This window comes from Homarus americanus, unplaced genomic scaffold, assembly GCF_018991925.1.
Source record: "Homarus americanus isolate GMGI-L3 unplaced genomic scaffold, GMGI_Hamer_2.0 scaffold29851, whole genome shotgun sequence".
NCBI lineage: Eukaryota > Metazoa > Arthropoda > Malacostraca > Decapoda > Nephropidae > Homarus > Homarus americanus.
In genome coordinates this window covers 117,501-130,000 of record NW_024729972.1, presented here as the reverse complement: position 1 = coordinate 130,000, position 12,500 = coordinate 117,501, and the positions used below count along the sequence as shown (strand labels likewise).

The window sequence follows — 12,500 nt, the reverse complement described above, 5'->3', positions numbered from 1 at the left end:
AGCGAGACATGGGTCACATACAGGAGGCACCTCAAGGTACTTGAAAACTTTCACCAACGTAGTCTACATTCCATCCTCCGAGTTCGCTGGGAAGACAAGAGAACAAATGCCAGTATTCTTGCTTACACCAACTGTAGGAGCAGCGAGGCTACCGTTATCCATGAACAACTACGCTGGACTGGCCATGTTACCCGCATGAACAACAGTAGACTGCCAAAGCAACTACTTTACAGTCACCTAACGAATAGTAAACGTAACACTGGCGGACAACTGGAAAGGTATAAGGATAGTCTTAAGACAAACCTGAAAAAGTGCCAAATCGACCCCCTCACCTGGGAGACGATTACTCCACACCGTAACAATTGGAGGAGCACCACACAAGAAGAGGTCAATACTTTCGAGTTAGCCCGACTGCATAACGAGGCAGACAAGCGCCAACGCCGAAAAGACGCTGCTGCCGCCTCTCCAGCACTAGATGTAGCCCCCCACATGTGCAACATCTGTGATCGACCCTGCCGGTCCTGTATCGGTCTCTTTAGTCACCTCAGAACTCATCAATGAAGGTGACATCCGCAATAACTCATATAATTGTATCATAGCTGGATGATCGTCATACTCGATCTCGAGTGACAGCAACGTAGTAGTAGTAGTGAAACACCCTCACTTAACCCCAGCAGAAAGATCACTCCTTGCACTACCACCGAGACTGGGAGGAATGGGATTGACCAATCCAGAGGAGATTGCTGCCACCGAACATCAAAACTCAGTTAAGCTCACGGCAGCCCTCACGGGCCACATAATAGTTCAGAATGCAACAGGGTAGGTGGATACCAGTGAAGTAAACAAGATTCGAAGGTCCATTACGAAAGAACGACAGCATGGCCAAAGTGATAAGTTGCAGCAACTGTTGCTGCAAGTACCAGAGAATTTGAAAAAAAGTAGCTATAGCGCAGGAGGTGGGCGCCTCGAACTGGTTAACTACGTTACCGATAAGGGCAAATGGTTTCAGTCTCAATAAACAAGAATTTACAGAGGCCAATGCTCTAAGGTACGGTAGGCCAGTAGAAGGTCGGCCCTCCCAATGCGTGTGTGGCTCTTCCTATGACGTCGATCACGCCATGGTGTGCAAGAAAGGGGGCTTCATATGCATGAGGCATGACGAAGTAAGGGATCTTACAGCAAATATGTTGAAGGAAATCTGCCGTGATGTCAGGGTAGAACCCACCCCCCTTCCATTGAACAGTGAGAATTTCCAAAATAGGACTTCAAACACATCCAACGAAGCCTGTGTTGACGTCAGTGCTCGAGGATTCTGGACGCGGGGACAGCGAGCCTTCTTCGACGTCAGGATTTTTGATCCCATGGCCGCATGTCACCGCAACTTAGCTCTCGATCCTGCATACAGCAGGAACGAGAACGACAAGATAAGGGCATAGGGGAAAGAATTCAGAACGTTGATCAAGGCAGCTTCACTCCTCTAGTATTCACAACCTCTGGTGGGATGGATCCAAGTGCAAGATGCTTCTACGCCAGACTCGCGGAGGTGCTATCCGAACAGAAGCAGCAGCCCAGAAGTTATGTTACAGCCTGGATGAGATGTCGACTGTCCTTCTCTCTCCTTAGGTCTGCTTTGCTCTGCCTCAGGGGAACGAGACCATCGGCCCCAAAGGCGACAACAACTGACTATGAGGCAACAGTCACTGAATGCCGTATAGATCTGCGGCTCAACTAACTCAACACAGCTAGGGCAGCTACTTATGTATTAGGATATTTAATTTTAAGGTAATAAAATGGCGGCGAAAGTGTGGCTATTAGGGGAGGATGGAGGCCAGAGTATGTGTGTCTGTGTGTGTGTGTAGTGGGTCGCTCTGCAAACCTCAAGGGACAGTAGATCTTACACACACCTGCTTTATAATAATAATAATGATAATAATAATAATAATAATAATAATAATAATAATAATAATAATAATAATAATAATAATAATAATAATAATAATAATAATAATAATAATAATAATCTGATCATCATATTTATCTTTCAAAACTTTTGCGGAAAAATCTGAATTATAATAAAAAATAGATTTCATTAATCTCCTTAAATAAATAAAATAAGATTATCTACTCAAAATACCAAGTCACTTATTAGTAAATTATAATATATTCTGAACTAAAAATAAATGAACATGTTATTATTTACTCAAAATTATTTATGAATGAAAAATTAAAACACTAAATCATATAAAATAATGAATGAAGTTTGAAATTTTCAGTGATAAATGTGTCGTAACTTTTCCTTACCGCATGTTCGAGCTGCGTCTTCTGTTCATGACGACAGCAGTATATATAATTATCAATATGATATATGATAATAATACAAGTTTAAAATGACTTATAGGAACATGTGGTAAGGATAAGATCGAGGAATGAGTCTTGGCAGAAGTTAAGTTATATTATGGATAACTTTCACTGAGTTGGTCAGGTTGTGTGTGTGGCAGTGCTTTATGTGTATATTTGTTGTTGTCTAGTGTAACACCTGTCAGGAGTTAATTATCAAACACCTGTAGACAACAACTACACTTTTAATCTTTACTTTGATTAAAAAATATATTCCATAGCTGCGTCAGGTAGCTCTATGAATACCAATCCTAGACTGACTGACTGACTGACTGAAAGTAAGTTTTGGTGATTGAGTGGTGACACAGCATATTTCCTGGTGTTTATCTATTTTTATCTATTAATTCATATCTGAGTGTTGAGTCATGCACTTGTCTGACATACTTACAGAAGTCTTCTTGCGGTCAAACACAGGTACAGAGACAGATGTCATGAGCCTGTAACCTTCCCTCAGCCCAGGTGCTCCTCGGCGACCCTGTACACAGGTGAGATAATAAGATACACACATACATAGACGCACACACCTGCACAGTCATCAACACAACAGTCCCATTACACCTTTACACCCCTGAGACTGTGAACAGCTGAACGAGTCCCCGAACCGCTGAACGAGTCCCCTAACCGTTGAACGAGTCCCCGAACTGCAGAACGAGTCCCCGAACCGCTGAACGAGTCTCTGAACCGCTGAACGAGTCCCCGAACTGCAGAACAAGTACCCGAACTGCAGAACGAGTTCCCGAACCGCTGAACGATTCCCCAAAATGCTGAACGAGTCCTCCGAACCGCTGGTTCACTTGGGCCAAACAGTGTCGAGCAGGGGTGTAAAGGAACTTTTGTCCGTGATTGTACACAGTGCATAAAATCACATATATGGGAGATACAGAATTACCTATATTAAGCTACATGAATTCTACAGGTCTAGGTACAGGCAGAGTCAAATTTAGATACTGTACTTTTTAGGTAAAGAAAATTATTATTATTTTTTCCTTCAAGGTTAAGCCTACTGTACTGCTGCTTCTTACTTATTCTTTAATACAAAATTTTAAAAATACTGTAATGTCATCCAAAAAATAAGACAAAAATATCATTCCAATTATTAAATTTTGTGTTAGTATCTTAAAGGAAAATGAAGACTTTTAGAAGACATACAAAATAAATATCATGTCTAAAAAAATTAATAAGTAAAAAAAATCCCAAAACACATACAGTTAGCAGCTGCTTGTGATACAGCGGAAAATACAAAAGTTACAGTTAATACTTTGTAACCTGTGGTGGCATTACAGTTGACCGAATACAGTGCGCTATATACAGTACAGAAATATACGTGAAACACCTTCTACATAATTCTTGCTAGCGTATATTATTACAGCGTTAAATCATACAGGTGTGTGTATTTCTATTTAACAAAATCAGGCGGTGAATTCAAGTTTTTCGATTCAACTTTTCGGGCTGGATGTAGCAGCCAGAGAACCCGCCAATTCCTGAGCCGGTCCTACCATTCGTATGTCCTCACGCCATCGCTTCAGCTTCTCTTCTTCTCTATACAAACGCTCGACCAACTTCTTTAATTTGTAGAATTTTGTTCTCAGCGGCACATTGACCGTCACGTCTCTCTTTGTACGTCCAGATATATTCCTATACAACCCAGCCTGAACACCGCCCTCCTCCTCCTCCTCCTCCAGCAGTGTGTCTGGCTCAAGTTCCAGGTAGTCTGCATCTCTTCTCATGCGTTCTCGCTGTGGTAGTTATTGGTAGTAGTGGTAGTAGTAGTGGTTGTAGTGGTAGTGGTTGGTGGTAGTGGTCGTGGAAGGATCAGAAGAGTGCAAGTCATGCAATAAAGAAATTAATATTTTTTTTTGTGCTGGAAAAAAATATAAAACCAGAAAAAGAAAAATGAATTCACGAACTCCAAAAATTTTTGGTCGTCGTTTTTCATGCACGATACAAAAAAAAAGTAGTATATAAAAAATCATGCCTCTGTAATGAAAAAAAAAATCATCAAAAATTTCAAAAAAAATAATCCAAAGTACAAAACAATGGTCTACCAATATATAAAATAACTGGTAGTAAATATATATAAAAAGATAAAAAAAAGATACAAAGATAATAAAAAGAAAATGGATCAAATAAAAACATTGAAGAAAAAAATAAAGAGTAGGAACTTGAGACGAGAAAAGGTTAAGATCAAGAATTGTGGAAAAAAATTCGATTCAAATACAGACATGGAAAGCTTTCATAGCGGTGTCCTGTGGTGGGTGAGTGAGCTGTGTGTACTGAGGCCATCTTGTCAAGGTTGGCTGTCACTCATCTAATAGATATGTGATTGCTGGGATTATATATAAATTTCTCTCTATATTATAAGACAAACAAATATATATTGCAGATCCTAGTAACTCAAGATTTATGGGGAATTTGTGAATGATAAATTATATTTCTTTATCGTAAAGTTCAAAATAATTACCCATATTTTACGAATATTTTACCCAAATTCTATGAGCTTTTTTTTACGAACATTTATGGAAATTTTACGAACATTTGCAAAACCTTATGAAAATTTATTAAGATATTACTACTAACATTTTTCAACTTATTAGAAACATTTACCTAATTCTTACCTAAACATTTACCAGGTCTTAATATTTACAAAGAACCTAAGAACGTTGACCACGATTTACGATCATTTACCAGAGATTTTTTTTTATAATTTTCCAGATAATTTTTTAGTATTTTCCAGAAATTTTTGAGTATTTTCCAGAAAATTTTGAGCACCTCAAAATTATACATCCAGAAGACTCATTCATAACTTCAAGAATCATTACTGTCCTGAAATCCAAAACAAGAAAGTTACAGTGTTGTAATATATTCATTTCAGAACTGTTGAAACCTGAAGTATATTTTTTTAACTTTTTAGAACTAATGAAGTAGTATATATATTTTTTTCTTTTAATTATTAGAACTGGTGAATATATTTTTAAGTTATTTAGAATTGTAAGAATAATTTTGCTTGGTCAGAGAAGAAATTTATATTTTGTATTATTAAATTATTCAAAATTAAGTATACATTCAAATGTTTCAGAATTCACTTGATTTTTTTTTAAACTACCAGAACTAAATCATACTATTAAATAATTCAGATATTTTCAAGTACATTTTATCATGAATCAGATCTTTTAAAACTACAGTACAGTAGTTTTGGCTGAATGTGATGACCAACCCAAACGAAATGATGGCCAGGCATTGGTAAGGAGATAGACCAAAATAGTACAGTAAATGTATGTAGTAGTAGTAGTAGTAGTAGTACTAGTTGTATCATTACACAGGTATGATGACCCTGATTATAGGTGCACACACACACTCCTGAGGTATAACTTACGATCATTAAAGTCCATTTTCCCTTATGGTATATACGACGGTAGTCTGTCTAGGAGGGTAAAGAAATTTATCAAGGTCATTACTGTTGTGTGGAACGGATGTGAGAGAGGAGAGAGAAAAAGAGAGAGAGAGAGAGAGAGAGAGAGAGAGAGAGAAGAAAAACATGTATATTAACAACTTGGGATAATGACCATGTATAAGTCTAATGACAAACATATATATTAAATTAAAAAAATAATGTTATTCTAGTCTTATGTAATTATAAAGAACAGAATATTGTTACCACTTGGAATCATATTAAACTATTATTATAAGTCTTGTTTTCTTAAGTAGCTTACTTTAATGATGCAATGGAAGGAAAAAGATTCAAGTTTGAGAAATAATGTTCTTGCTTTCCAGATCAGAAATGGATATTGGAATATAGATGGAATTAATAATAATAATAATAATAATAATAATAATAATAATAATAATAATAATAATAATAATAATAATAATAATAATAACAATATTATTATCATTATTATTATTATTATTATTATTATTATTATTATTATTATTATTATTATTATTATTATTATTATTATTATTATTATAATTATTATTAATATGACTCAAATTTAACTCAAAATACATATATATTCCAAAATTAAAATCCTACGCCTTTATATAATTATCTTTCGTTCACCAACTCACGTGAACTACAAACACTCACAGGAATTCATCTCGGGGCCAAAAAAAATAAATAAAAAAGATTCAATTGCCTAAACGTAATGAGAAATAATGAGAAATAATACTCTTGGGAGCATAATATGATTCCAGTGTTGTGATTAAAAAGAAGAAAATCACAAGAGTAGGGAAGACAAGGAGACTAATACAGGTATATATATTGTATCAAGGTGTTGGTATAGTCCATAGTGCAGTAGATAAATTTACCCAATAGAGAAACAAGTACAGATTATTTAGACTCGAATATATATAAATAGAGAGAAAAAGAGAGAGATTAGAAAACATACTAAGAGAGACAGAGAGAGAGACAGACAGACAGACAGACAGAGAGGACAATACTAGACATACTAACCCTGATTGATCTCGCTCTCTCTGCCTTAATACGGGCAATGTCCAGGTTGGAGAGTCCAAACTTTCCGTATTTTAGGTATTTCTCAAGTTCCACGGGATCGTCTAGATGGCGAGGGTGAAAGTGTCCGGTATCTTTGTTATTTACCAGTGTCTTAAGTTTTCTCCAGAGTTTAGTGCGGTCCATCTGCCGTTTTCTTTCACGAACTTCCCACAGCCACTCGGTTTGTTTTGGGTCCTGATGTTTGTGTGTATATTTGTCCACAACATTGATAATAATAACAACAACAACAGCCATTGGGCCAGATTTGGATTCAGAAATTCATAGTGATTTATTTTTTTTTTTTTTTAGAGAAGAATATTTCGGAAAATCACAATATTATATGTATTTTTTTTAAACGTAATTAATCCATATCAATTAATTAATAAATCACGAGATAATAGATTAATATAGATTTTTATTTACATTATTATTTATTTATTTTGGGGGGAAGGGCCCAGGAATTATTTTGATATAAATTATAGATCACATTTTTTTGTGTGTGTGTTGTTGGGTTTCAAGCAGGATGGCACCAATTAGATTAGTTTCCAGGTAGGGGGAGTTAATTGCAGGTGAGGTGAGTTGACCAGGTGAGACACAGCGTTCACAGCAGCGTGGAATAATAATACAAAAAAAAAACAGAAAAAACAGGTATTAGTTAGTTGGTGGAGGTGTTGGTGGTGATGGTGGTGGTGGTGGTGGTGATGTTGGTGATGTTGGTGATAATGATGATGATGGTGAAGATAGTGGGGAGATGGTGACGGTGTTGTTGGTTGCAAAAGTGTATACGATGTTGTTTCAGGTAATATAATTAGTTTAAGGTAACACCTGTATGCTTTTACCCCTACCTGTAAATTACTGTACCTGTACTTTACAATTTAACCTGTACTGGTTCTGTAAATTGTAAATGGTTTGTAAATATGGTTCTGTGTAAAGAATAATTTTGTAATGAAGTTTTGATCTGATTTGCTATGGAAGATTATGAAGAATATAGATGACTGAATATATAAATGTTGCTGGTAACATAAGAGGAAAATTATAATTATACACTATATAATTTATGTATGATACTAACATACAACAAACACACACACACACACACACACACGCACACACATATGATGATTTATTTTGACGGGAAATTCAAGCCTAAAATTCTATTACAAAAAACAAAAGAATAACAGTCTCTTTTTATGTACGTGGAGTTTGATTCATCTATTAATTTTTAGGACAAACAAAACCAATTAGTGTTTCAAAATGCAAAATAAAAAGGGAAACAAATAGAATTAATAAAAATGATTCAAATTGTATATAAAAAAATGCAAAATGTACACATTCCAACCTCACAAGACTAAACAGAATCCAAACGCATTTAATATTTTATAATTACATTTTATTAACTTATAACCAGTGAAAAATCGTGAATAAATAATGAAAAGTGAAAAAAAATAACAAAAGCTGGTAACAAGAAATCAAGATTGAAAAAGATCGAAGTGTATAATAATAATAATAATTATTAATAATAATAATAATAATAATAATAATAATAATAAACAAGGTTGGATATCTGTTTGTCCTGATTAGTTGAGTAAACAGATGATGGTAGTGGTGGTGGTAGCGGTGGTAATGGTAACTCACATAAGCCACCACCACCACGTTTGGGCTACCTACTGGAAAGGCCTTGTCGGCTCTAGCGGCTACTCTATACTCTCGCAATATATCCCACTCGTCCTAGAGGGGAAAGACGGTGTACACGAGGTTAAAAACTAAAATAACTTAACACGCCTCCGCCTCTAACAATGGCTGGCTTGTCTTGACTTTGGAGGATTATAAAAAACAAAATAAAAAAAGCAATATATTTTTTTTTGGGGGGAGGGGAGGTGGAAGTGGTGGGGATTTCTAAAGATTAAAAGCCATGATTTTGCGGATGGTCAAGGAGAAGTGGGTGTGTTATGTGGGTGTATTATGTGGGTGTCTTTGTTATGTGGGTGTTATGTGGGTGTATTATGTGGGTGTGTGTTAAGTGGGTGTATTATGTGGGTGTCTTTGTTATGTAGGTGTGTGTTAAGTGGGTGTATTATGTGGGTGTCTTTGTTATGTGGGTGTGTTATGTGGGTGTATTATGTGGGTGTCTTTGTTATGTGGTGTGTCCTTATTATGTGAGTGTGGTATGTGGGTGTGTTAATGTGAGTGTGTCATGTGGGTGTGTTATGTGGGTGTCCTTGTTATGTGGGTGTCTTTGTTCTGTGGGTGTCTTTGTTATGTGGGTGTCCTTGTTATGTGGGTGTCTTTGTTCTGTGGGTGTCTTTGTTCTGTGGGTGTCTTTGTTCTGTGGGTGTCTTTGTTCTGTGGGTGTCTTTGTTCCGTTGCCACTGTTAAAGCCTTCATATCTTCCTGTAGTTGAGGAATAAGAATTCTTTGTATTCTTCCTGTAGTTTTGGGTAGATAAGCTTTGTGTAGGACGAAGCATTGCTACAAAGGTCTAAAAAGGTTACTAGCATAAGCCTTTGCTGGACATGATGGAAGGAGCTGTGATATGACGGCCAAAACTAAGAGATAATGTGACCAACTGTTTCTCTTTCTCTTTCGTGGACAACATTAAGCAATTTATTCAACTACTTCTGTAGATGAAACCTGATTTTTTTTTTCATGTTTTATTATACTAATGTTTGAAAGATTTAACTCATAATTGTAGAAATTAATCTTATAAAGTATCATATGAGGTGGTAATGATAACTCACCTGAGGGTAATTAACCAATTAATTTACCTGTACTTTATACCTTAAACTGTCGCTACTTCTCTAACTCATTAAGGGGTAAGTCTAAAAGCTCTACACGTTTATATGAACAAGAAAGTATATATATTTTTCATTGGACAATATGTAAATACCGAACCAGTTTGAGAGAAAGTTTAAAATCAAAATGGAGTCAAAGTTTATGAATGACTCGACCTGAAAATATTATTCATAAAAAATGCAATAATTTCAAGTAGCAATTTGTTTTGTTTTTTTCTCTTAAGATACAGTTGTGACGAGGTACCGAAGGATGTGTCAGTCGGGATGTGTCAGTCGGGGGTCGGGCGTTTGGTCGGTACTATGAAAATGATATACTGAATAAGTGTAAAATCATAGTCTCTGCTCGTGGCTCGCTTCAAATTCTCGTTTTCTGTTTCTTTGTTTTGTGTGGGAAAGAAAATGGTAATATACTGACCAAATAATAACGAACTAAGACAATCATTAAAAAATAGGAAAATAATTAAGGAAAATTTAAGATTACCAAACATAGTTGTTTTTTCTATATTGTAGTGCCAATTACCTAGTCAATTAGGTATATAAAATGACCTGTATTCTATAAAAAAAACATTTAAACAAAAAAATAATTGGATGATTTTTCTGAAAGTAAATAGCAATTAGTGCAAAACATTAGAACATTATATAAGACAAATCATTATCAATATCACGTTTCATCATAAACTGACTAAATCAATGGAAGTATGTCAACCAAAGGACGATATTACCTGAAATATTATCATTATTACCTTTAAAATGTAATCTATTTTGTTTTTCTATCAATAAGCTACAGTTCTGATATACTCGTAATTAATACACTAGCTGATTTAACTACCAAAGAGGATACCAAACAAACACACTCACGCTACTAACAACAATTACAACATCAAAAATGACCATACACGTTACTGATTATTATTAGCTTCTTAATTATAGAGGAATATATAATTAGCTAAGAATACAAAGCATCTATCAATGCCTTCCCGGAATACATAGGATAAGCGACCATTTTACAGCATCGACGAAAAATACAAAATATGATGTAAAAAGAAAGAATATTCTGAATTATAAAGATTACAGTAGTCACTCAAAAAATTATCTATACTAAATTGTATTGAAAAAAAATATGACACAACGGATGAAGGATTTTGACAACCCTACCGAGACAACAGGAGTCACAGTGTTCATTCTGAAATTCATCGATCAACCCCAAGTACAGATAGTTTTTTGGAATGACTGTATTGTATGGCGGGTTTAGTTAATTTTGTAATCTACTAAAATAATATCAATCAATTCATAATACAGTACAGCATTATTCATAACATTATCTACTGTAATTGTCTCTCAGTTTCCTTACCAGAACATAACCATGCATTGTATTCTGTGTTGAGGATAAAGAAAATTGGATATTAAAAATCTGGAGATAAAAAAATATAAAATTTATTTCATTTTTTACTGTAAAATACTAAAAAATAAAACATTTTAAATTGCAGCTTTGAAAAAAAATAAGACTATTAAATTATCTCTAAAATAAAAACTATGGAAATAAAATCACGAGTGTGACAGAACCCAAATGGATCAACAGAACCCAAGTGGATCAACAGAACCCAAGTATATCAACAGAACTCAAGTGGATCAACAGAACTTAAGTGTATCGACAGAACTCAAGTGGATCAACAGAACCCAAGTGGATCAACAGAACCCAAGTGTATCAACAGAACCCAAGTGGATCAACAGAACCCAAGTGGATCAACAGAACCCAAGTGGATCAACAGAACCCGATCTACTAGAACCTCCTTCCCTTATCTATAGCTAGAACCCCATCCTCCAATACCCCTCAGTATCCCTCAAATACCCATCAGTATCCCTCAAATACCCCAGTAACCCTCAAATACCCCCTGTACCCCTTAAATACCCCCTGTACCCTTAAATACCCCAGGTACCCTCAAATACCCCAGGTACCTCTTAACACCATTTTCACCTCAACACCCCAAGCACTCCTCAATAACCCCAGGCACCTCAATACCTCAGATCCCTTGAATACCCCTCAGTACCCTCAACAACCCCAGCATCTCAATAACTCCCCAGAACCTCTAACACCTCTGAAAATTCAACAACCCCAGTAACTCTCAAATACCCCTCTATTAATCCTCAACACCTCATTGCCCTCAACTCTCAGAACTCTTAAATACCTCTGCACTCCTCTCAGTCAACCTCGACACTCACTACTATCATAAACTCTAACTGAAGATGATTCATTCATCTAAAGATGAAATGAACTTTTATTTATCTGTGGTTAACTTGCACAGTAAAATGAGAGATGAGGATTTTTTACAGGAAAAGGGCCTGTTCACAACACCTCTCAAAAACAACACCCCATAATGGTGGAATTTTCCCTCACACCTCTTAAAATGGTTCCCACACCCTCTAAAGTTAATTCCCTACCTCTCAAACAACCCACCTCCTCAAAAGGATCCTGATCTCCAAAACTCAAACCTCTAAAAAAATAGCACTAGAATAACCCCACACAAAAATTTCACCTCCCACCGCCTCCAAAAAAAGAATCACATCAATCCAAACTCCTCACCTGAACTTCCTTCTCCTCCCCCTAATCCTTCAAAACCGGCGAGGAATACAATACTGTACACCCGGTGGAGTGGCAATGAACAGAGGAAGAAGGAACATAAGAGGAAGAAGGAACAGTTAATTTAAAGGTCTCTTACCGCAATATCGGCGTACACTCCCGTCCACCTGTGAGGATGATTGGACTGGTACATCACCATCGGCCGAGCCATCACAGGTATGTACTTGAGCACCTGTTCTCT

At 36.0% G+C, this 12,500-nt stretch overlaps 1 protein-coding gene across 1 annotated transcript in view; it reads right to left on the bottom strand.

The window, feature by feature from the left end:
- The window catches only part of LOC121866860 (voltage-dependent calcium channel subunit alpha-2/delta-3-like), a 124,317-nt gene that overhangs the window by 50,559 nt on the left and 61,258 nt on the right, over positions 1-12,500 (bottom strand). The window contains exons 10-13 of the mRNA XM_042366595.1: positions 12,399-12,500; positions 6,851-7,084; positions 5,771-5,818; positions 2,786-2,872 (exon numbers count right to left, since the gene is read on the bottom strand). The exon at positions 12,399-12,500 is cut by the window's right edge and continues 35 nt beyond it. Of these exons, the coding sequence (XP_042222529.1) occupies positions 2,786-2,872; positions 5,771-5,818; positions 6,851-7,084; positions 12,399-12,500 (471 nt within the window). The remainder of the gene's footprint in view (positions 1-2,785; positions 2,873-5,770; positions 5,819-6,850; positions 7,085-12,398) is intronic.